The sequence below is a fragment of the Podospora pseudopauciseta genome (assembly GCF_035222475.1).
Source record: "Podospora pseudopauciseta strain CBS 411.78 chromosome 7 map unlocalized CBS411.78m_7, whole genome shotgun sequence".
Classification (NCBI taxonomy): domain Eukaryota; kingdom Fungi; phylum Ascomycota; class Sordariomycetes; order Sordariales; family Podosporaceae; genus Podospora; species Podospora pseudopauciseta.
The window spans coordinates 1,253,335-1,275,156 of NW_026946667.1; the positions used below are offsets into that span (position 1 = coordinate 1,253,335).

The window sequence follows — 21,822 nt, forward strand, 5'->3', positions numbered from 1 at the left end:
GTCTATAAAGAATATTGGTTTAAATTTATAGACAGCGGGCTCTACCAACGCTCCTTCCCGGACGGCTTGCAAAATTAGCGTGGTTCTGGACACCCTTGTCCATGCGCGCCCCCCCCAAATCCCGTGCCCACCTGGACCACACCCCCTGCCCTGCCTTCATCATTTTCGCGACTTGCTTCTTTCCACCGAACCTCAGCATTTCAGCTGGCAGCAGCAGCAGCAGCCCTCTTCCCTTTTGCTTCTTTCTTTTTGGTCTCCCGTCGTCCATCGCCTGCATCATTGATGAAGAAGAAGACATGAACTTCCGGTGCACCTCACCTACCTTTGCTTTCCTTTGCCTTTTTGATAGGCGCAGCAACCATCCTTCCTACTCTGTACCTTATTTATTAGCAGGCATTCTCAGCCACTGACGACGTACGAAGACGGCATTCTCGTCAGAAATGATTTCCCTGCCAAAAAATAAAGAACGCCAGAAATCAAAACGTGGGAACTGGAAACCTGTCCTGTCCAACCCAACCCACGGAACCTTTTTTTTGAATCAACAGCCGGAGACTGGAGATGGTGTCCTCAGACCATGACGACAACGTTCCATATGTGTGTGGGCAATAGGTACAGGTAGGCGCCCTGGGGGACATGGAAAGGCTGGATGCAGCAGGCACATCGCATTCGTGCCGTCCCGTTTGTGCTGTGTAGTCGTTGGCGTTCCATACCGTACACAGCAGGTTTCGGTCATGATTGAAGTTTCCAAAAACGACAACGATGAAGATGGAAGTTTTGTCCCCAGATCCCCTTCCTGTACGCTGTCTGCCATAACAAAGTCCAATGCATCTGTAACGGCCAACGGACTCGCTCGGGACGGTCTTAGCTTGCACTTCAGTCGAGCGTTTCCATCAGGCTGGCGGTTCAATATGGGCATTAAGGTTCAGCCTGTGGCCTCCTCGCATCAATGTCCGAGGGAAAATCCAGTGCCACTTGTACCCATTCCAACGAGCCACGCTGGGTTGCCCATGAGACAAGCGATAGACGATGCATGGGTGATCAATAACGGGTGTCTCTAGAGAGGGCCCCTTCTTTCTTCCGTTGCACCCAGCCAACACCCCGCCAAATATGTCAACCGTATTCTGTTATGTCATTGCTGTCTATGCCTCGGAAGCAAACAAGCACGAGAACAAGGTTCGTTTGATGTCTTCGGGGTTCCAACGCACGTAGACGCTGCAGGCAGCAAATCAGGACACCAAACGACAACAAAGAAAAATTGAGAGCCACCAACAGAGCCGAAAACTTCAAAGCTTCCAGACCAGATCACACAATGCTGGCTGCCGCCTTGTGCCATATGGAAGCCTGTTGGAAGGTCACGTGCTGTTCCGCCAAGGGTTGGTTCAAGCTTCTTTTGGAAGAAGCACGCACCACCCGCCCACTGTGGGCGCGCGACACACCGAGCAGGACGCGTTGGGAAAGGTCCCCTCATTCGACAGCTGTTTCGTCCCTCATCGCGAAACCCAAATGACGCCGACAGCAACACGGCGCTATCTCAAGACAGTATCTTTTGTTTGTTGCACTCGATTGATTTCAGAAGAATAGTGGCCATATCTTCTCTTTTTTTTTTCTGACTCGGCTGTCGAGTCGACAGCACCAGAGACAAGATGCATATCAAACAGATTATTATCCAGGGCTTCAAGAGGTGCGACAACTCTTCTCAACGCGTCGCCGTTGCAATAAAACTAACTTGGACGTGTCTCACAGCTACAAGGAACAAACCGTCATCGAACCTTTCTCTCCAAAGACCAATGTCATTGTTGGGCGCAATGGCTCTGGCAAGAGTAACTTCTTCGCTGCGATCCGATTCGTTCTCAGCGATGCCTACACCAACATGAGCCGCGAAGAGCGGCAGGCTCTGCTGCACGAAGGATCAGGCTCTGCGGTCATGTCGGCCTATGTCGAGATCATCTTCGACAACACCGACAAGCGTTTCAGCGAACCGGGCGACGAGGTGGTGATCCGGCGGACGATTGCCCTCAAGAAGGACGAATATTCCGTCGATCGAAAGGTCCAGACCCGCGCAGATGTGTTGAAGATTCTCGAGACGGCCGGTTTCGCCAAGGAAAACCCATTCTACATTGTACCCCAGGGTCGCATCGCGGCCATCACCAACATGAAGGAGTCCGAGAGGCTCAACCTTCTAAAGGAAATAGCGGGTACCAACACCTATGACGACCGGAGGATACAGTCGCTCAAGATCATGGCCGAAACCAACAGCAAGCGTGACAAGATTGACGAGACCCTGGTGTACATAAAGGAACGACTTAGGGAGTTGGAGGAAGAAAAGGACGAGCTTCGTGACTTTCAGGACAAGGACAGGGAACGCAGGTGTCTCGAGTATGCCCACTGGCATCGTCTGCAAAAGACCAATGCTGAGACTCTTGAGCAAGTGGAGGAAGCCAGGCAAGGGGGGGCAGGGGCCTCTACGAAAGATCGCGCCCAACTCCGAAAGACGGAGAAGGAGATTGCTGTTCTGGACCAGAAGGCCCACGAACTTAGACAAGCTCTGGAGTACCTCACTATCGAACGGCGCCAACTGGATGACGACCGCAAGGACGCGGCTAGGGCGCGTGCCAAGGCCGAGCTGAAGACCAAGCATTTGGACGAGAGCAGGCATGTCCGCGAACAAACACGACAAAGGCAGGAAGCCGAGCTTCAGGAGGTCAGGCAAAAGATTCAACAAGCCGAAGCAGAGCTCGTCAGAGTGCAGCCCGAATACGAGAAGCTGAAGGCTGAAGAGGCTGAGATCAAGACTCAAAGAGACTCTGTTGCTGCTGGGCGAAAACGACTCCTTGTCAAACAGACCAGAAGCAGTCAGTTCAAGAACAAGGCGGAACGCGATGCATATCTTCGCAATGAAATCCAGGAGGCGACATCATCTCTCGGTCTCCAAAAAGCGAACGCCATGGACGCGAGGGAGCAAGTTCAGCAAGTGGAAAGTTCAATTGCGCAGCTTGAACAGTCCATTCAGCATATCAGGGCCAGAATGGAAAGCTATGGAGGCAACCGCACTGCTCTTTTTGAGAAATTGACCAAGGCGCAGGAGGCCAGGGAACAGCTTGAAGAGGAACGAAAGCGGCTTCGTCGTGAGGATGACCGACTCAGCTCGCAGATCAGCAGCACCAGGATGGACAGAGACCAAGCAGAATCGCATCTCTCACATGCTATGGATTCGGCGACGTCCAAGGGTCTTGCCACTATTCGAAGGCTTAAGCAGGAGAAGAATATTCCCGGCGCGTACGGGACGCTGGCAGAGTTGATGAATGTGCCGATGGATGCCTACAAGCTGCCAGTGGAACAGGTCGCAGGAAACAGCCTGTTTCACTACATCGTGGATAACCAGGCCACAGCGACGATGCTGTCTGATCACCTGTACAAGAATTACGGTGGTAGACTTACCTTTGTGCCCCTCGAACAGATTCGCCCAAGGCAGGTTAAGATGCCGAGGGCGTCCGACGCCCAGCCCCTCATCAGCAAGATTGAGTTCGACCCATTATATGAGAAAGCATTCCAGCAAGTATTTGGCCGGACCATCATCTGCCCAAGTCTGGCTATCGCTTCTCAGTACTCACGCTCACACGGCCTTGACGCCATCACTCCCGAAGGCGACACAACCAACAAGAGGGGTGCAATGACGGGTGGTTATGTCGATGCCAGGAGATCACGTCTGGACGCGGTTCAAAAGGTCAGCAAACTGCGTGAGATCTACGAGGCACAGTTGGCAGATGCTGCCAAAATTAGAAAGGAGATCGAGGTGATAGATCAGAAGGTCACGGCAGCAAGGGGCGAGGAAACCAAGATTCAGCAACAAATGCGCCGCTTCGACCAGGACTATGACCCTCTCAAGGGCGAGCTTCAGAGCAAAAATTCGCAGCTTGAACGCCAGCGGGCTCATCACGAGTCTGCATTGTCACACTTGGCCGAAGTGGAGAAGAACATGAAGGAGTTGGACGATTCCATTCTGGCATCGCAAAACGAATTGGCCCAGGACTTTAAGAAGACCCTGTCAGCGAGTGAGGAGCAAGAGCTCGAGCGCCTAGGCAATGAGTTGAGCGCTCTGCAGAAGGAGTTCAAGGCGATCAGCACAAAGCGGATTGATCTTGAAGGTCGCAAAAAGTCTCTTGAGCAGGAGCTGAACACCCATCTCCGACCTCAGGAAGATCAACTTCGAAGTCAGGCTTTCGAGGCCACGACGGCAGGTGGTACTGAAAGCTTCAAAGACGCTCAGAAGGAACTCAAGAAGGCTCAAAAGCTGGCGGCGGAGGCGGAGGCGTCTTTGAAGGAGAACGAGCAGCAGACGGAGCAGACAATCAGTGAGCTGACCCAGGTAGAAACTCAAAAGGCGCAAAAGGAACAGGAGCTTCAGGAACTGCAAAGGTGTATTGAGCAATACCAGAAGAAGATGGAGAAGGCTATTCAGACGAGGGCTCGCCTCATCAGCCAGGCTGCTGAGTATGCCAAGAATATTAGAGATTTGGGTATTCTGCCTGAGGAAGCTTTTGGCAAGTATGAGAAGATGAAATCCGAGCAGGTAAGCAACCGAGTATGTTGGGGTGAGTTGATTGGAACGCTAGCTGACATGTCTCCAAACAGATCGAAACCAGACTTGCCAAGGTCAACCAAGCCCTCAAGAAGTACAAGCACATCAACAAGAAGGCCTTTGATCAGTACAACAGCTTTACCACACAGCGAGACAACTTGCTGAAGCGCCGGAAAGAACTTGATACCTCGCAGGCCTCTATTGAGACGCTCATTGAGCATCTTGATCAGGAGAAGGACGAGGCCATTGAGCGTACCTTCAAGCAGGTGTCGAAGGAATTCTCCACCATCTTTGAGAAACTTGTTCCAGCTGGTCACGGACGTCTTGTCATTCAACGCAAGGCGGACCGTGCCAAGAACAGAGCTGCGAATAATGACTCGGATGAGGAGGGTGTCAGTGGGGTTGAGAGCTATACTGGCGTTGGCATCAGTGTGTCTTTTAACTCGAAGGTCATGGACGAGCAGCAGAAGATTCAGCAGCTCAGTGGTGGTCAGAAGAGTGAGATTTCTCTCGGCATTTCAATCTGACATGTGTATGTATGACTAACCAAGGAATTTATAGGTTTGTGCGCTCTATGCTTGATTTTCGCCCTCCAAGCGGCAGAGTCCAGCCCGTTTGTCATCTTTGACGAGGTCGACGCCAACCTCGACGCACAGTACCGTACGGCAGTGGCCAGTCTCTTGCAGTCGATTTCGGAGGAGCAAAAGACGCAGTTTATCTGCACAACTTTCAGGCCGGAGATTGTGCATGTTGCTGACAAGTGCTACGGTGTGACGTTTCACAACAAGACGAGCACGATTGACTGTGTGAGGACGGAGGATGCGCTCAACTTTGTTGATGGGCAGAAGAAGTAGGTAGGTAGGTAGATAGTGTGTGGGAAGGAAATATGTGACATGGTTGTATGTTTGTTTATGTGTTTAGGAGGGAATAAAAGGGTTGGCGTTGGTTTTGTGTTTGATGGTATAAGGTGGGTGTGTGGTCCATATCCAAGGGTATGGTATGGCTATGTGTTTTGCTGGCTTTGAAGCGAGGCGAGTGAGGATGTCTAGCTATTCGGGACATGGTTTACAATACAATGGTTATTTGCTGATACTCAAGGCCAGTGTTGATGATGGTCACTCATTCAATTAGCATTTTGGTTCTCTGTTCGGTCGATAGGTACCTAGTTCAAGGGAAACGGAAGGTGATCTTGGATGCTCAGAGAAAAGACATTCTCAGGGGCAAAGGAGCAGACTGACACCTCCCCCCTTCTTTTCGGCAGGCAGCTGTGCTTGGGAGCTTTGACGCAGAGGCTTCTAGAAGCTACCCCACCATGATGTTGGTTAACGAGCGACGACTGCGGGGCTGTGAAACCTGTCCCAAGTTCCCAAGCAGTTGGATCAACATCCCATTCCCTTATCAACTGTTTGTTTTCAAGAGGCAACTCTTTTTACTTTCTTCCACTTATCTCCCAAACCATAGTCGAACAAAATCACAGCAACCATGCCTGTAGACTACAGCAAGTGGGTAAGTTACTTTCATCGTATCTATCCCCCAACCACCTCTCCCCAACCAGAGCCAGCTATTGACCAACTATGACTGATTAGGACGCCCTCGAGCTCTCGGACGACTCCGACATCGAAGTGCACCCCAACGTCGACAAGCGCTCCTTCATCCGCGCAAAGCAGAACCAGATCCACCAGCAGCGCCAAGAGCGCAAGCTCCATATCGAGCAGTACAAGTACGAGCGCATCGTCAACAATGGGCTCATCTCGCGCATCTCGGGCTTGCTTTCGGCCCTCCAGTCCCATGCTGACGAGGCCAAGACCAAAAACCCGGCCGAGGTTGCCTTCAGGGCGGTGATGGAGTCGGCTGCGGGGTTGGATCCGAAGGATGACATGCCGCCTCCACGGCCGGAGGCGCTGCAGGCGGCTGTTGGGGGGGAGCCGCTGCCGAGTTATACCAAGATGATGGCTACGTTGCTTGATCAGGTGAATAAGGCTTTGGATGAGAGGGGGGTGGGACAGGAGGGGAGGTATGAGGGGATGGTGGGGGAGATTGGGGAGCATTTGAAAAAGGTGGAGGATTTGCAGGGGGAGTTGGAGAAGAAACTGGCGGAGTTGGAACGAGAGGAGGCGAGGAAGATTACTAGTGAGGGGATTCATACTGGTTTTGACTCGACGCATATCAATAAATCGAGTGGGGGGTCGAAGGCGGAGGGCGGGGGGGGTAAAGAGAGTGGGAAGGTGGAGTTGTTGAATCCGAATTATACGCCTCCTGAGGCGTTGCCTGCGCCGAGTGAGAAGGAGGAAGGGGGGGACGATGACGACGAGGAGGTTACGGCTTCGCCGGCGGCGGTCAAGTTTGCGAATATCAAGTCGAGTGATTATAGGGAGTCACATGCTTGGTTGAGCAGTCATCCGGAGATTTTGACGGAGAAGGAGACGGATGGGATTTTGGTCATGGCGTTTGATGCGCAGCTGGAGAACAGGTCTGATTACGCGCGGAACTGTGTTCATCAGGCGTTGCTTATTCAGTACTGTCGGGCGTTGGGCAGGGATGGGGTTGCGTTGTTCTTCAAGCGGATTACTACTCCCGGACACAAGGCTCAGGAGGTCTTTTACAAGGATGTGCAGGATACGTATATGAAGATCAAGAACAGGTCGAGGGAGATTAACCTGCAGAGGGCGAAGGATGAGGCGGAGGGGAAGGGGGAGGGGGTGGAGCAGATTCAGCTTCATGCGGTTGATCCGGGGACTGTGATTAACATCAGGATCCCGCCGAAGGATAGCGAGGATTTGGATGTACAAGTTGGACGGGCGATTTTTGAGAGCTTCACGCTCGAGATGCAGAAGGCGCTGGAGACGGGGAGTTTGGAGGAGGTTAATAAGGTGTTGGGGAAGATGAGTGTTGAGGATGCGGAGGAGGTTGTTGGGAAGCTGAGTGAGGTGAGTTATTCCAGAGTATTTGATGTGGGTTGGGAATGGTTGCTAACGTGTGAATAGTCTGGTTGTTTGAGTGTTGAGGAGGAGGTCATTGATGCTACGACTGAGGAGGGCAAGCAGAAGATTAAGAAGCTGGAGCAGGAGGCTAAGGAGCAGGAGAAGGAGGGGCAGGAGAAGGAGGGGCAGGAGAAGGAGGGGCAGGAGAAGGAGGGGCAGGAGAAGGAGGGGCAGGAGGCCAAGTATGCTGATGATCCGGAGTGAAGGGGGGCTTGTAAGATTGGGTATTGGTTAGGTCTGTGTAATACATGCAAATGATAAGTATGAATGAATTTTCTTGAAAATGGCTTGTACGCTTGGTTATGATGTCGTCGGCACCCTGATGATTGCTGCGTATGTCATGTGCCCGGCTACTACCGTAATGGCTGAGAAACTCTCGGACGTGACCATACTATGGACGAGGAAATAGAGAATGCTATTTTGAACAGGCCTCTTGATATGTTAGGTTGGCGTTTAAATCTCGTCTAGGTGGTCTACAGAAGGCTTGTTAGATATGTTGGTGTGATTGGAATGCCTCTCTATTCCGATAATAGGTCTCTTCACGGTTTTCCAACCCCTTATCATCGCCTTCAGGGGTTTTTATTTATTCTAGCAGTCTGCCTCTTCTTGTCTAGGACACGCTGCCTTATAGCTCAATCTTGGACGAAAAATGTCTGTCCCTACAAAGTGTCGACAACCTTCACGTACCTACTCAACTTAGCTGGGCTTTCCTTAAACGTACGTACCTTCCAGTTGAGAAATCATATCCTTGTGGTATAAATACGACCAACAGCTTCGCTCTCGAAATTCCGACCCTTCCTTTTACAACAACACCTACACCCAGTGTCAAGGGCGCTCCTATTCCCAGGAGCCCAGTGGCCTTCCGGTCAATCTCTTCTACGTGGACCTTCTCATATCATCCTCCTAAACAGATTCCGTATTCCTCACATTCTTCCAACAAGATCACGAATCCCTTGTTTCCTGGCCAGGTCAATGCTGAGTGTCCTCTAGGATTTCCTTTTCTTTCAGAAACGCATACTCAATCGATCGATCATCCTCTTTTCATACCACTTAACTTGCACCTTGCGACTAACATGTTGGCGCAGGTCAAATTCCCGACCTATTCTTTCTCCATTTTTTGAAGATATTTCGGGCACAACGATCGCCACCATGCTTCCTCTGAGCTTTCCCTTCGCTCAAAGTTGGGGATTCCTTTCCCTCAACGCAAACGTCTCACCACCCGAAGCTGGGGGGACGGACACATCCCCCTTGACTCTTGCCAACAGCTCCCCCACAAATAACGCTGGTCAAGATTCTGCGCAAGTATCCGGTTCGAGTAAGCCTTTTCGTCTTATAAGTCACCTTTTTATCCCAACAAGCCGCTAACCCTTTAAAGACATGGCAGAGCCTTCACCTAGCACCAATGCTGGTCCAAACACTGCGGTCATTCATGATGATCCAGATTCCGATGACGATGAGGTGCTCGATATTGGCAAAGTTTTGAGACAAAAGGCCAACAGTTCGAAGCCTTCTACGACCAGAGCAACATTGGACCCCCCGCCCCCTGGTAGTTTGGCTGCAGAAGCACAAGCAAGACCTGTCCCGGAGACGTCAGCCAAAAAGCGAGGGTTGGGATGGCTGGATGAGAGCCCCATCACTCCAGCTGTGGGCATAAACACTACCACAGACACGCCGGTCACAGTCACACCCCAAACGCAGAGCGCTCATCGGCAGGCCATTCCGTCTCGGGCTTCAGTGACCTCGCCAGAGGCCCAGCGTGAGCATAACAGGTCCAATAGAAGCAAGGAAGAGAGAGAGCGTGAAAGACTTGAGACACTTGAAAAGCTCAACGCCGGACGCCAGGCTACCGAGACTCGGGCGTCTGATGATGGGAGATCTCAGGGTGGCCACCCTAGCTCCTCAAGGCTGGCGGTTGTTGATCTGAGGACGCCGTCTGCCAGTAAGGTGCCTTCTGTGGCAGATACGAGCTCATCACGCCGTTCACGGGCTAAACTGGAGGAAAGAAGGCGGAGAAAGGAGATGGAAAAGGCTACTCGCGAAGCCAAGCGATCTCGTCAGAAATCAACGCCATCTCAACCTCCTCCATCTCAACCTCCTCCATCTCAACCTCCTCCATCTCAACCTCCTCCATCTCAACCTCCTCCATCTCAACCTCCTCCATCTCAACCTCCTCCATCTCAACCTCCTCCATCTCAACCTCCTCCATCTCAACCTCCTCCATCTCAACCTCCTCCATCTCAACCTCCTCCATCTCAACCTCCTCCATCTCAACCTCCTCCATCTCAACCTCCTCCACCTCCGCCCCCTACCTTTCAGACCGCGGAGCCCCGAGCCGTTGATAGAGAGATATCAAGGGCCATCCGACACACTCCAATCACTGCGGGTGACGCTACCGAGAGGAGACCGAATGAAATCAAAGCCCACGGAGCAGAGGCCTACCGGAGCGGTACGAATAGGGGGACGTTGACAGTTGATCCCCTGGAAGAGACAGCAACCAAGAGCGCTGATGAGGCTGTCTTCGTCCTGGCAAAGAGGCTTGCCGAAGCTGAAGCTCGGAAGCCAAAGACCCGTGTTATTACCGGGATGGAAAGTGGCAATGTTCAACGGGATGCTCGGCCTTATGGCGTTTCTCGGGATCAACCTGCTTCTGCCGGGCCCAGTCGGCTTCAGCAGCCACGTAATCAAGGTTCTGGAGCTATCACCACACCAACCCGTGGCCGGAAGTGTGATCGCTGCACCAGGATGAAGAGGCCATGCACCTTTGGACAGCCCTGTTCGTGGTGTCAGATCGCTGAGGTACAGTGCGTCTACTTTTCGAACGTTGGCAGACTGGATCTACAGCCAGCTGAGCGTCCTGAGAGACCAGAGACGGAGAGTTTTGTTGATCAACAGTATCGACTATCTTTGCCTCAACCTGGGTTTCAGGAATCTCAACCTATTAGCATGGTGCCACCGCCTCCACGGCCTGTCAGCCAATGCCGACCACCACCACCTCCTCGTCCTCCTCCGCCACGTCCCAAGAGTCCGAGTTGTTCCCCTCCTCCTGAGCCTGAACCTCCTGCCACTGACGCCGTTTCTGCCATTGACGTCTTTAGCGAAGACAGAATAGTTTATCAATACGTCATCTACAGGACTCAGAAACTCCCTGTTGTTGAGGGGGAGGAAGATCCGGAGAAGAAGAGGGAAGACTATGCTATCCGGTGTAGTGAGCACAGCAAGTTGGCCGATGCTAATAGGCAGGTTGAGGTGCGGATGCAGAGGCCGAAGAAGGGGGTTGTGGCAAAAGGTTGGAAGTACAGGCCTGGGTTAGATGAGGCGCAGAGACCTGGGTTGATGGATGTGAGGGTTGATTATGAGAAGGAAGGGGGGGTGGAGTTTTTCTGGGTGGAGGTCGAGACGAGGGATTTGGCGGGGGTGGTGGAGGTTAGGGGTGGTAGGGGGAGGGGGGAGTTGATGGTTGAGAGGGTGGCTGGGGAGGTCTATAGGAGGTGGAGGTTTGATATTTGGGGGGTTGTGGTTGTTAAGAGGGAGGATTTGGCGGTGAGGAAGAGGGAGCAGAGGTTGGTTTTTGATTGTGGTGGGGTGGAGGATAGGGGGGTGCAGACTGGTGAGGAGATGGAAGTGGACGATGAGGTGGAGGTGGAGGACGAAGTTAGGGTTGAAGAGAACGTCGCGGTGGAAGAGGATGTCGAGATGACCAACTTTGGTGACGGGATGGAAGAAGAGACACCAATCGAAGCAGCCGGAGAATCTCAATTGACAGGCACAACACAAGCCGATACCCAAAACACTACCGATGCAGCACCAAAGAAAGACCTCCCCAACTGGCACCCCGACTACTACGCCGATTCCGACGAGTCAGACGACGACGACGACGATGATGACGATGACGAAGACCACGTCTCCCCGTTCGAGCGTAACCCACCTTACAACCCACCCACTCCCGTCATCCTCCCGCCCCAAACCAACGTCCTCGACCTCTTGACCGTCACGCCCACCCTCCACGGTAGCTACACCAGCCCCCACCGTGCCAACATCGCCGCACTGCGAGTCCTCCTGTCTGAAGCCAGGCCGAGAAACAACTACATGAACGACAACATCCACTACAGCTCCGTCTTCAAGCCCACCCAGATGCTCCAGTTCGAGGAAGACGGTCTGGATCAAGAGATGACGAGGGCTCTGTTCAACGTCACGTGGCGCCCGCCGGGTGACACACCCACTGAGAAGTACAAGTGGGAGTTTGAGGAGTTGAGGGTGTGGGTTACGGAGACGGAGTTGAAGGGGGCTATTGATTTGAGTGATTTTGTGGTCAGGGATGGGGAGGGGGATGGGTGGGCAGTTAGGAAGGGGAAGAAGAAGGCTGTGGCTGAGGAGGTTGAAAATGGGGTTGAGAATAGGGTGGAGCAGGTGGTTGAGGAGGCCGAGGGGGAGGCGTCAGAGGAGGAGTAAAAGCGGGGGGGAAAAGGCCTTGAAAGATAGTTAATAGGTGTGGTTGAGGGGGGTTAGGGGGGTGGAATGGGGTGGAATAGGTGTATTGACGGGGGTTTGAGGCGTGAAAAGATAGTGGATAGGCGTTGAATGATAATGGGAAGGCGTTAAATGATAGTTGATAGGCATTGCTTTTGGGGAAGTAGGCGTTGATTTGGGGGGATTGGACGTTATAAGATAGTGAGGAGGCAGTGTTGGGGAGAATGGATGGGTCCGATTTGAAATGGGAGGCTTTGGTTTTGAAAAAGGGGGCGGTGGATTGTTTTAGGGGGCGTTGACCTCCTTCATGTGGGGCGGTGAGTTATTAAGAGGCCGGAAAGAGGTCCTGGAGATGTAGCATGAGTTCGCTACCAAATAACTATGTTGAATTTACGAGGAATTCCAGAAACCAAAATCAAATCTCAAACCTATTCTGGCCTTTTACGATACTTTACCCACAAATGCTGAAGGACAACTTGTATCCAATATTAAGACCTTGCTGTTATTTGTCGACTCATAACCAGAAACCCAATAGAAAGTAAGGAGAATCTTCGGTACCTTATCATCGATTTATATCCGTGAAAAGCACGTCGCAAAGCACTGGGCCTACTGCGGAGTCATCTCACACGTATCATAGCCCGAAAAGCCAGATTATGTCAGTTGGAGGCACAGCGATATCACGGAGGTCAGATACTAGGAACAAGTACTTCTTACGGCTCCAGTAATCAGACACAACGAGGGTGAGGGCAGATTATTTGTCGAATATGCTGCGCATATGCCCTATATAGTCAACAATCTCCATATCATCTCCCCTTCATCTCCCCTCAGTCACCAGTCTCTGGGTGGACTTGAGAACAACTTGTTCGAATATTAAGGAGGAGCAGAGCGGTGTCGTTCATGGGGGCTTTTATATGGTCTGAATTTGAAAGCAATTGATGAGTGGTTGGCGTTTGGTAATGTCTTACCGAATAAACACCCCCGGCTGGGCTTGAGGCGGACTCTCCTCGGCCGGGGCTGTAGTGAATGTTGTCGTTCGTGCAGTTGTTTTCGGTCTTGAGAGAGACTGCTTGATTGCCTGATGAAGACGCCCATCCATAACAACTCTACCATTGAGCTCTCACAGAATCTCAAACCCGATCATGGCGTCCTTGATATGGCTGTTTCTCGGATGAGGGAGAATATCAATGGGCTTGATCAAGGAGATATGGATGGGGTCGTTTATGTGGTTATTTTTCGTCTTGGGGTTCATAGCCTGCGAAAGTTTGAGGATGAACTTGTGGTGACTCGATGCCGTCATTCATGTAGATATTTTTTCGGGTTGAACTTTAGACTTACACAACATAGCAGTTGCCGTTTAGTATTCGTTGCTGAATATGCATTACAATTGTGATTCTGCTCACATATAAGAATCTTCAAAAAGTAATTGCGTCTTCATCAGAAAGTTATATCGTGATATCCGGGATCATGCAAAATGACCCCATCTTCGCTTCCAGGTGAACACACGAAGTGACATATGCAAGGAACTGCTTCACATGCAGTCCGATACACCCTTAAAGGACGGCCTAGACGCCGTGATAAGGTACCCGAGACTCGATGTAGTCAGCCACGGGTCCTCATGTACACATGGCCTGACATGGACTCGGCAGCTGCACCAGAAGATGGATGGGTAGGGCTGACCGGTCAGGGGCTTGCTCGTCCCGAGACACCCACACCGGTTCGAGGATTCCCGATTAGCCGCGCGAACAGAGATTCGAGCATGTCGTTGGCTGCCAAAGTGCACTTTTCCGTGTGGTATCGGACCCGAGCGACTGACAGTTGACTAAGGAAGAGGTTACGAATCACACCCGCGAGGCAGCTGGGATACGCAGCATTATCCAACAGGAGCGGGCCGATATCGTATTCGGTACATGGTGAGAGACATTTGGTACTGACATTCCGAAGACTCTCACCCGAATCCTTCAATCCGAAATTGACATGGTTGAGCTGGGTGGTGATGGTGTCGCGGAATACCCGTGGATGGCACCCTGGGGTGATATCAGTCTGAGTCTGAGTCTTCAAAGGAGAGGGATGAATCTGTGACTGTACAACTTATCACCATGTTGTGCCAATTACGTATCGGCTCGGGAACGACACTCATATCAACGAACCCATCTGTAATTGATTGCGTGCAGTCAACACGTGCATTCCTCTGCTCGGGGAGCGTTATCGGATACTGATTGTTGGATACTCAGTCCGCTCCACACACGCCCCTCCATTCCGCGAATAAGCGTGCGGGTTTTCCATAAACGCCCAGCCACCACCCCCTCTCACCGCTGAGAAGTGCTGTAGGCCAAGGCCAGATCGCTGAAGCAGGCCCAGGTCTAGCCGGTACTTGGTGGTTCCAGAACCTGCAAGGTCGCTGCTCCAGTTACCTCATCACCTTTCCTCCAGGGCAAAAGTAAATCTAAAACACAACCTGGAATCGCACACAAACTTGGCTTTTTTCTCTACCTAGCAGGAATACCAGGAAGGCCATGATCGGCAGCCTGCTTGGTGGTACGGATACATACTTTGTCCCCGTCACGCGCGTCATTCCGTCTTCAGCCAGAGAATGGCTGCAACTGCAACAATGCCCGCTGCAACAATGGACGACGCTGCGAGGCTCGTGTCGGAGCTGCACGACAAGCTCGCTGAGCTAGATGGCAAAGTGGCCGCCTACCAGCGCGACATGCTGGCCGAGTTTCACAAGCACATGGAGGACTGTCTCAAGGACTACCCAGACGACGTCTCCAGTCAGGTGTCGCGAGTCATCGCCGAGTCAATGTCCAGGTACCCGGCTCTCAGTCCGACAAACCACGACATGGCCGACTCGCCCGCTACCACCACCCATCATAAGACCCCAGGTTGGAAGGGCCGCAAGTCGCCTCCCCCGGTTCTCCCCCACACATCTGGCGTGCCGACAAAAGAGGGTCCCCGGAGTCCGCACGAGCGGGAGAAGGAGTTTCAGGGTGTCTTCACGCCGACATACCTGCCGCTGCTCGAGAGCAATGAGCGTTCCTCCCATCGACCGCCACCGACATCGCCGGTACCGGTTCCTCCCGTCGTTCAGCAGCAACAGCAACAGCAGCAACAACCACCACCACAGCAGCCCCCCCAGCAACAATTACAGTCACCAACCCCTCTGTCTGTCGACAACGTCAAAAAGGTGGAGGAAATCAAGAAGCCCGAGGCCCCTGTCGAGGGTAGGCCGGATCCGATCAGGCGACTGACAGACCGATCCACATCGTCGGTTGAGTCCTCAAGCAGCGAATCCAAGGTGCGCAGAAGTGCACTGCGCCGGAGCTCAAGCTCCGTCAAGGGTGCTGCGAGCCCAAGACGGGTGCGCTTCGACTTTTCAGGAGAGGAGGTGTTCCCGTCGTCTTCCCCGCAGCAGGCAGCCAGCCTCGTGGCTATGGCTGGGGAGGATGACGAGGCGGACAAGCCCAAGGCTGAGCTTCTGCCTGTTGTCGAAACGTCAGCCACCTCGGCTGCTGCTGTCGTAGAGGATGAGTCACCTGAGCCGGAAGAAGAGTATATCGGAACGTCGCTCCTCGACGTGGAAGGGGAGGAGGATTGGCTCCCAAGACCCAAAAAGGTTTCTTCAACCCAAGCTTTGCAAGCACTTACCCGCAGCCCGCTGGAAGAAGGTTCATTTTGGACTGTTGTTAACGCGAATAACAATGAGGAGTCTGGAAAGGTGAATGGTCAAAAAGAGACAGAGACCAGCACTTCAGCCCCAGCTCCTGTCAAGGTTGACTCTCAGGCTACCCTTCGGCCAGTTGACGGTCCGGGAGAAGATATCCCAGTCCGCGGTCTGCTTGGCTCACCAATTGAAGAATTAGAGCAGTATGTCGACGACGGCGACGAATCCGAAGAAGAGTTTTTGTCCATGCGGCCCAAGAACGGCAAGAAGTCGCCCTCGCCAGGCGCCCAGACACCCTTCAAGTCGCCAGCCGCTTCTCAATTTGCGCCATCTAACCAGACCTCCAAGGCATCCGGGCCATCAAAGATTAACGGAAAACAAGACATCCTCGAAGAAGAACCCCTGTTCGACTTTGAAGATGGTGAGAACGGAACTGGGAAAGCAGAGAAATATCTCCCCGAAGAGGAAGACGATGATGATGAGGATGATGATGACGGAGTGGAGGTCCGCATCCCACACAGACCAATGAGGACGACACCCACGCCCCTCCAGACCGTACTCGAGGACGAAAACAAGAAACACTCTCGCACAACCAGCTTGCCACCAGTGTCTCCATCAGCAGTCCTGTTTGGTCACAGTATTGGGTCGTTTAGAGGCAACTCTATCTCGCTAAACCCCATCAAGAACACAAAACTCTATGATGAAATCGCCGGGCTTAAGGATGTTCACTTCTTCGTCGGTAGTGTCGACGGACGTAGTGGTGCCGAGGCAGCCGATATGGGGAGCTACAGAGCGATGTCGAAGGGGGTGCCAGCTGTGCCGAGAAGTTTCACCGAGAGGTTAGCCATCGAGGAGGCGATGGAGCGGAGGAGACACGAGAATGATGATGAGTAGTTGAGCCAAGAGGTGGTTGTATATGTTTGCTTGACTTGGCTGGGTTTCTCGGGGTGTGGTGTCAGTTTTGCTTAGTTATGGTTGCATGGATTGGAGTGATTGCATTATTTTCGACATTACCGGGATTTCTACATGGTGTTTGTCTTTTTCTTTGGGGGTGGTTAAAGAAAGGGAAAGAATTCGGGGAACTTGAACATCATGAAGATAGGGGACGGTGTTATATTGTGGTTTTGTATTATACTATGGCTGCATTATAAACTCAGATAACGGTAATGGGAGAAGGGGGGGGGGGAGGGTTAATGGATCGGGGATTGGGGGGAGGATGAGGGAATGGGTTGGGTTGGGAGTGATAGGTTAGCGGTGCTTTGCTGCTAGGTTGGCTGGGTGGGATGGGATAAATGAATAGGAGGCATACAGTACAGATTCATAGGCACGGCAATTAAGATCTGATGTTGCTTCTTGATATCGAGTTATTCACTGTCTCAGTGTTGAATGCCTCGTGACAAGTGTGATGGGCAAAAAACATCAAAAAGCACGCACCATCCACAATCAAACAGATTGTGGTGGCCAGCCACGAAAACCCATGGGTTTTACGAGGATTTGATCAAGGAAGCTGTGGGGCTGAACAGCCGAGGGGGGTACTTGCCCTCGACCAGCAGAGGGGGGTACTTGCCCTCGACCAGCAGGCTGACCACTTGGCAGCTTTGGGTGTTGGCCGCATGTGCTGCTGTCCTTGTTGGATGATGTGTGCGGATACCAGTATATAAACTGCAGTTTAGGAAGGAGCAAGATGATGATGAGGAAGGAGCGAAATGGTGGTAAAAAGGAAGGAACAAAGGGTGGTAATGAGGAAGGAGTGTTTGGATGTAAACCGGAGCGGGGCCGGTCGGCATCGGGTGGCTTGCACCGTTTGGCACGGTCCAAACGGCCCGGCACTGGGGCTTGGACCCCATCTGAATGTGAGTCTGACCAATCAGATCATGTTGCGACCGTGTCAAAGACATCTTGTCCGTGCTCACTACTACTGCTGTAAGACGGTGGTGTTGTAGTGTGGCCTTCTGAGGCACGACTACCGACCTAGGTAGTTTTGTCCAACAAAGCAAATGCCACCAATTGTTACTGTTGCTGCCATGCTGTCAGGTGTTGTTTGACCAATTCTTTCTTTTGTGTGCCCCCGGCTGGCTTAATCAGATACGTACAGAGCGTAGTGGCTTTTTCTTTTTTTTTACCCTTCCAGGTTGATTGCTACATACGGTTGCGACGAGAATACCCGGTGTCGATCGAATTGATTGATTGATTGATTGATTGATTGCACCTTGACGACCGAACGGCGGCGCTTCTTTACGACGGGATTAGATTCGAGGGAACAGACAGAAGAGCATGAGACGATAGACATCCCCTTTTCCGTTTCAACCCGCGGCGGCCAACAGCACAACCAAGCGAGCGAGCGAACGCATCGCAATTCCCACCTACCTACCTCACATACCACCGCGTCCACTTGAACAACTCCCACGATGCGCCTCCTCTCAACAACAACCCCCGTTGTCGTTCTCCTCCCCCTCCTCTCCCTCACCACAGCCTACACCCCCCTCCCCGACTCCCTCCTCTCTTCCATCACGCCCCCGCTTCCAACAGACTTCGACATCCTCCCCTCGCAACCCCTCTCCCTCCTCTCCCCACTCCTCATCCCCCGCGTCCCCGGAACGCCAGGCCAAATCCGCGCCCAAGAACATTTCATCAAATTCTTTACCAAAAACCTCCCCGAATGGGAGATCAGTTGGCAAAACTCCACCGGGACGACGCCCGTGACGGGGGATAAGCAGGTTCCCTTTCAGAATATAATACTCCGACGGGAACCACCCTGGACGAAGAAACGTGGGCCGGGGCAGGCGAGCTTGTTGACGCTTGTGGCGCATTATGACAGCAAGATTGAGCCAAAGGGCTTTATCGGGGCGACGGATAGTGCGGGGCCTTGTGCGGTGTTGATGTACACCGCGAGGGAGATTGAGAAGGAGTTGGTCAAGATGTGGGGGGCACAAGATGGGGGGAAGGTTGAGGAGGGGGGGGAAGGGAAGGGGAAGAGGGGGGAGGATGTGGGTGTCCAGATCTTGTTGCTGGATGGGGAGGAAGCTTTTGATAGGTGGACGGATACGGATAGTTTGTATGGGGCTAGGTGAGTACTCTGGGGAGAAGGGGGGACAGGAAAGGAGAATGCTAATAAGATGGGATAGGTCACTGGCGCAACACTGGGAGGCTAACCCCTACCCGGCCATGTCCAAGTTCAAGAACCCGATGAGGCAGATCAGCTTGTTTGTCTTGTTGGATTTGTTGGGGAGTGCTAGTCCGAGGGTGCCGAGTTATTTCCAGTCGACGCACTGGGCGTATCAGAGGATGGCGAGCATTGAGGGGAGGATGAGGCAGATGGGGATATTGAAAACGAGTCCCAAGGAGCCGTTCTTGCCGGATGGGGGGAAGAATTCTACGCAGTTTGAGAGTCAGGGGTTTGTGGGGGATGATCATGTACCGTTCATGGCGAGGGGGGCTCCGGTGCTGCATTTGATTCCTACGCCGTTTCCGAGGGTGTGGCATACGATGGAGGATGATGGGGAGCACTTGGATATTGAGACGTTGAGGGATTGGGCGATGTTGGTGACGGGGTTTGTTATGGAGTGGATGGATGTTGGGAAGGGGAAGTCATAGGGGAGAAGGAATGAGGTATAACAGGACTCGTGCGGGAGAGGGGTGGTTATTGTATATACGTATGTATGGCTTTGGGAGGGAGGTTGCAATCAAGATATTCAAGATCTATGCATCTTGGATCCCTATGTTCAGTCTTACGACATGCTCCTCGACATGCTCCTTGGTGTACGGGAGCCGTTCGCCACTTCCCTCGTGTTGCGCAGCTCTTGCCCACAAGCAAGAAAGTGAAGACTCTCAAGATTTCCATGCCAGAGAGAAACTGGATATACATACAATTTATGTTTATACAAAAATAACAGCTGGTTTTCTAGAACGCCCTGGGCCTGGCAGATCCGAGTGGGGCAGGCGCATCGTGGGGTGGCGCGGACGGCGGGGCGCTGTTGGCCCACGCAGTCAGTCACCCGTCAACCCTACCAATTATTGCATGTGCTGGAGCCGCCGCTGTGCCTGAAGTTCCCAAGAGACATGACCTGCCGACAGTGTTTCGTCCGACTTTGAAACAAACAATCAGACTTTTGCTCCATCTCAATCTCTGAGGGGTCTGTTCAAAACTCGACCGTTGCACCTCATTCTAGGCAAGAAAGGCCACCCACCACTTCACGACCTTTAGCTCGCTTTAGGTAGCCAACCATCCCTTTGAAGCACTCAGGGGATCAGCCATCACCAACTCCCCGGAATCTAGAAAGCGCGCGTAAGGTTGGGCTTTTCTTCCTCCTTCAAGTTTTCTGCAGAGACGCACAAGGCATCTCTGCAATACCCAAAAACGGCTTCTCACGAGTCTACCCAGTCTCTCACGCCCTCCGAGGCCCAACGCGATCTCCTTCGCAAAACAACCACCGCGGGAAGCATCCTCTTCAACCGCGCTTACACTTCCAACACCCAACCCCCGCCGACTCCGCGCTTCGTCGTTTCGCACCCCGAACGAGCACCGCAGTCGAGCTCGCAGAATCAACAAACGGCAAACATGGACGGCAAGAGACAGCACCACAGCTCCTTCCAGCAGCTGGAGAAGCTCGGCGAGGGTACCTATGCGACAGTGAGTCATGCGGCCTTGATATCTGTTTACTTTGTGTGTGGATTGTTCTAACTTTTTCGTTAGGTTTTCAAAGGCCGCAATCGCCAGACGGGCGAATTCGTCGCTCTCAAGGAAATCCATCTCGACTCGGAAGAGGGCACCCCTAGCACGGCTATTAGAGAGATCTCCCTGATGAAGGAGCTGAAGCACGAGAATATTGTCGCACTGCACGATGTGATCCACACGGAAAACAAGCTGATGCTTGTCTTTGAGTACATGGACGGCGATCTCAAAAAATACATGGACAACAACGGCGAGCGTGGGATGCTCAAGCCACATATTGTCAAGTCTTTCATGTGGCAATTGCTGCAGGGCATTCACTTCTGTCACGAGAACCGAGTCCTGCACCGCGATCTCAAGCCACAGAATCTTTTAATCAACAACAAGCTGCAGCTCAAGCTTGGTGATTTCGGCCTGGCTCGTGCCTTTGGCATTCCGGTTAACACCTTCAGTAACGAGGTTGTCACGCTCTGGTACCGCGCCCCGGATGTTTTGTTGGGAAGCAGGACATACAACACCAGCATTGACATCTGGTCAGCTGGCTGCATCATGGCCGAGATGTTTTCTGGACGACCGTTGTTCCCTGGCACCACTAACGAGGATCAGACGATCAGGATCTTCAGGATCATGGGCACGCCAACGGAGAGGACGTGGCCGGGGCTGTCACAGTTCCCCGAGTATAAGGCGAATTGGCAGATGTATGCGACGCAACCGTTGCGGAACATCTTGCCTCAGATTGACGAGAAGGGCATCGATCTTCTTCAGCGGATGCTGCAGTTGCGCCCAGAACTGCGCATCTCGGCGGCCGAGGCGTTGAATCATGAGTGGTTCGCCGAGTTTCACCAGCCTGCGCACCCGCAACACCACCCTCAACAGCCGATGATGCATCCTCATCGGGGCTACCAGCAGCACACTGTGCCGAGCCAGAATGTCTATGGAAATTACCAAGGTTAGGGGCCGAGGCCGCATTTATACTCGGGTGGTCATGCTATTAGGAAGGCAGGTAGGAGGAAGTAGTTTGGGTAGGAAGGGAAGGTGTTGTATGTCGGCAACGAGCAAGAAGGAGGATTTTTGGGTTCAGTTCTTTCTTCTCAGTTATATGTGCCATGATGATAATGAGTGGGAGGGGGGGAGGAAATGATATTGGTTTTTTTGTTTCTTCCTCATTCGTATCTTTTATATAGCGTCAAGCGGAGGTAGCAGCAGCAGCATAGATAATCTCACGAGATACCCATATTGTTTTTTGTTCCAGCATCGGTGAGTGACTATGATTGATGGTCGAGTGATATGAATCAGTTCAAGGATCAGGTGCTCCATGGATTTGGTCAGGGCACCCCGCTAAGAAGGCACATCACACCCCGCTAGCGGCTTATCGATAACCTTAATTTGAGTGCAAGTCTCCACTTTTATACGTCGCGCTGCCTTGTGGTGGTGCGCAAGTGGTAGTCACTGCACTTCTAAGGCG

The 21,822-nt window shown here is 52.5% G+C and overlaps 6 protein-coding genes across 6 annotated transcripts; all 6 read left to right on the forward strand.

The window, feature by feature from the left end:
* Positions 1-79: 79 nt before the first annotated feature.
* Positions 80-5,433, forward strand: SMC3 (Structural maintenance of chromosomes protein 3; the record flags this gene model as incomplete). Its single annotated transcript, XM_062915688.1, has 4 exons — positions 80-1,681; positions 1,744-4,570; positions 4,633-5,077; positions 5,141-5,433. Exons 1-4 carry the CDS (start codon positions 1,644-1,646, stop codon positions 5,431-5,433), a joined length of 3,603 nt encoding a protein of 1,200 aa, XP_062761677.1. The 5' UTR covers positions 80-1,643.
* A 628-nt stretch (positions 5,434-6,061) lies between these two features.
* Positions 6,062-7,772, forward strand: CDC37 (hsp90 co-chaperone Cdc37; the record flags this gene model as incomplete). Its single annotated transcript, XM_062915689.1, has 4 exons — positions 6,062-6,085; positions 6,166-7,506; positions 7,564-7,689; positions 7,720-7,772. The coding sequence occupies 4 exons, from the start codon at positions 6,062-6,064 to the stop codon at positions 7,762-7,764; spliced, it is 1,536 nt and encodes a 511-aa protein (XP_062761678.1). The 3' UTR covers positions 7,765-7,772.
* A 1,165-nt stretch (positions 7,773-8,937) lies between these two features.
* Positions 8,938-12,009, forward strand: QC763_707000 (uncharacterized protein; the record flags this gene model as incomplete). The annotated part of the gene is made up of 2 exons (XM_062915690.1): positions 8,938-9,708; positions 9,847-12,009. The coding sequence occupies 2 exons, from the start codon at positions 8,938-8,940 to the stop codon at positions 12,007-12,009; spliced, it is 2,934 nt and encodes a 977-aa protein (XP_062761679.1).
* Positions 12,010-14,650: 2,641 nt separating this feature from the next.
* Positions 14,651-16,582, forward strand: QC763_707010 (uncharacterized protein; the record flags this gene model as incomplete). Its single annotated transcript, XM_062915691.1, has 1 exon — positions 14,651-16,582. One exon carries the CDS (start codon positions 14,651-14,653, stop codon positions 16,580-16,582), a length of 1,932 nt encoding a protein of 643 aa, XP_062761680.1.
* A 1,084-nt stretch (positions 16,583-17,666) lies between these two features.
* Positions 17,667-19,282, forward strand: QC763_707030 (uncharacterized protein; the record flags this gene model as incomplete). Its single annotated transcript, XM_062915692.1, has 2 exons — positions 17,667-18,755; positions 18,814-19,282. The coding sequence occupies exons 1-2, from the start codon at positions 18,097-18,099 to the stop codon at positions 19,280-19,282; spliced, it is 1,128 nt and encodes a 375-aa protein (XP_062761681.1). The 5' UTR covers positions 17,667-18,096.
* Positions 19,283-19,578: 296 nt separating this feature from the next.
* Positions 19,579-21,607, forward strand: PHO85 (negative regulator of the PHO system). Its single transcript, XM_062915693.1, has 2 exons — positions 19,579-20,318; positions 20,382-21,607. The coding sequence occupies exons 1-2, from the start codon at positions 20,247-20,249 to the stop codon at positions 21,309-21,311; spliced, it is 1,002 nt and encodes a 333-aa protein (XP_062761682.1). The 5' UTR covers positions 19,579-20,246; the 3' UTR covers positions 21,312-21,607.
* Positions 21,608-21,822: the final 215 nt, after the last annotated feature.

What these genes read in the sequence shown, in the direction of transcription:
- PHO85 (XM_062915693.1), top strand. Translation starts at nt 20,247, where the DNA reads ATGGACGGCAAGAGACAGCACCACAGCTCCTTCCAGCAGCTGGAGAAG. An exon ending in GCGAGGGTACCTATGCGACA is followed by an intron (nt 20,319 to 20,381) that starts GTGAGTCATGCG and finishes CTTTTTCGTTAG; the next exon opens with GTTTTCAAAGGCCGCAATCG.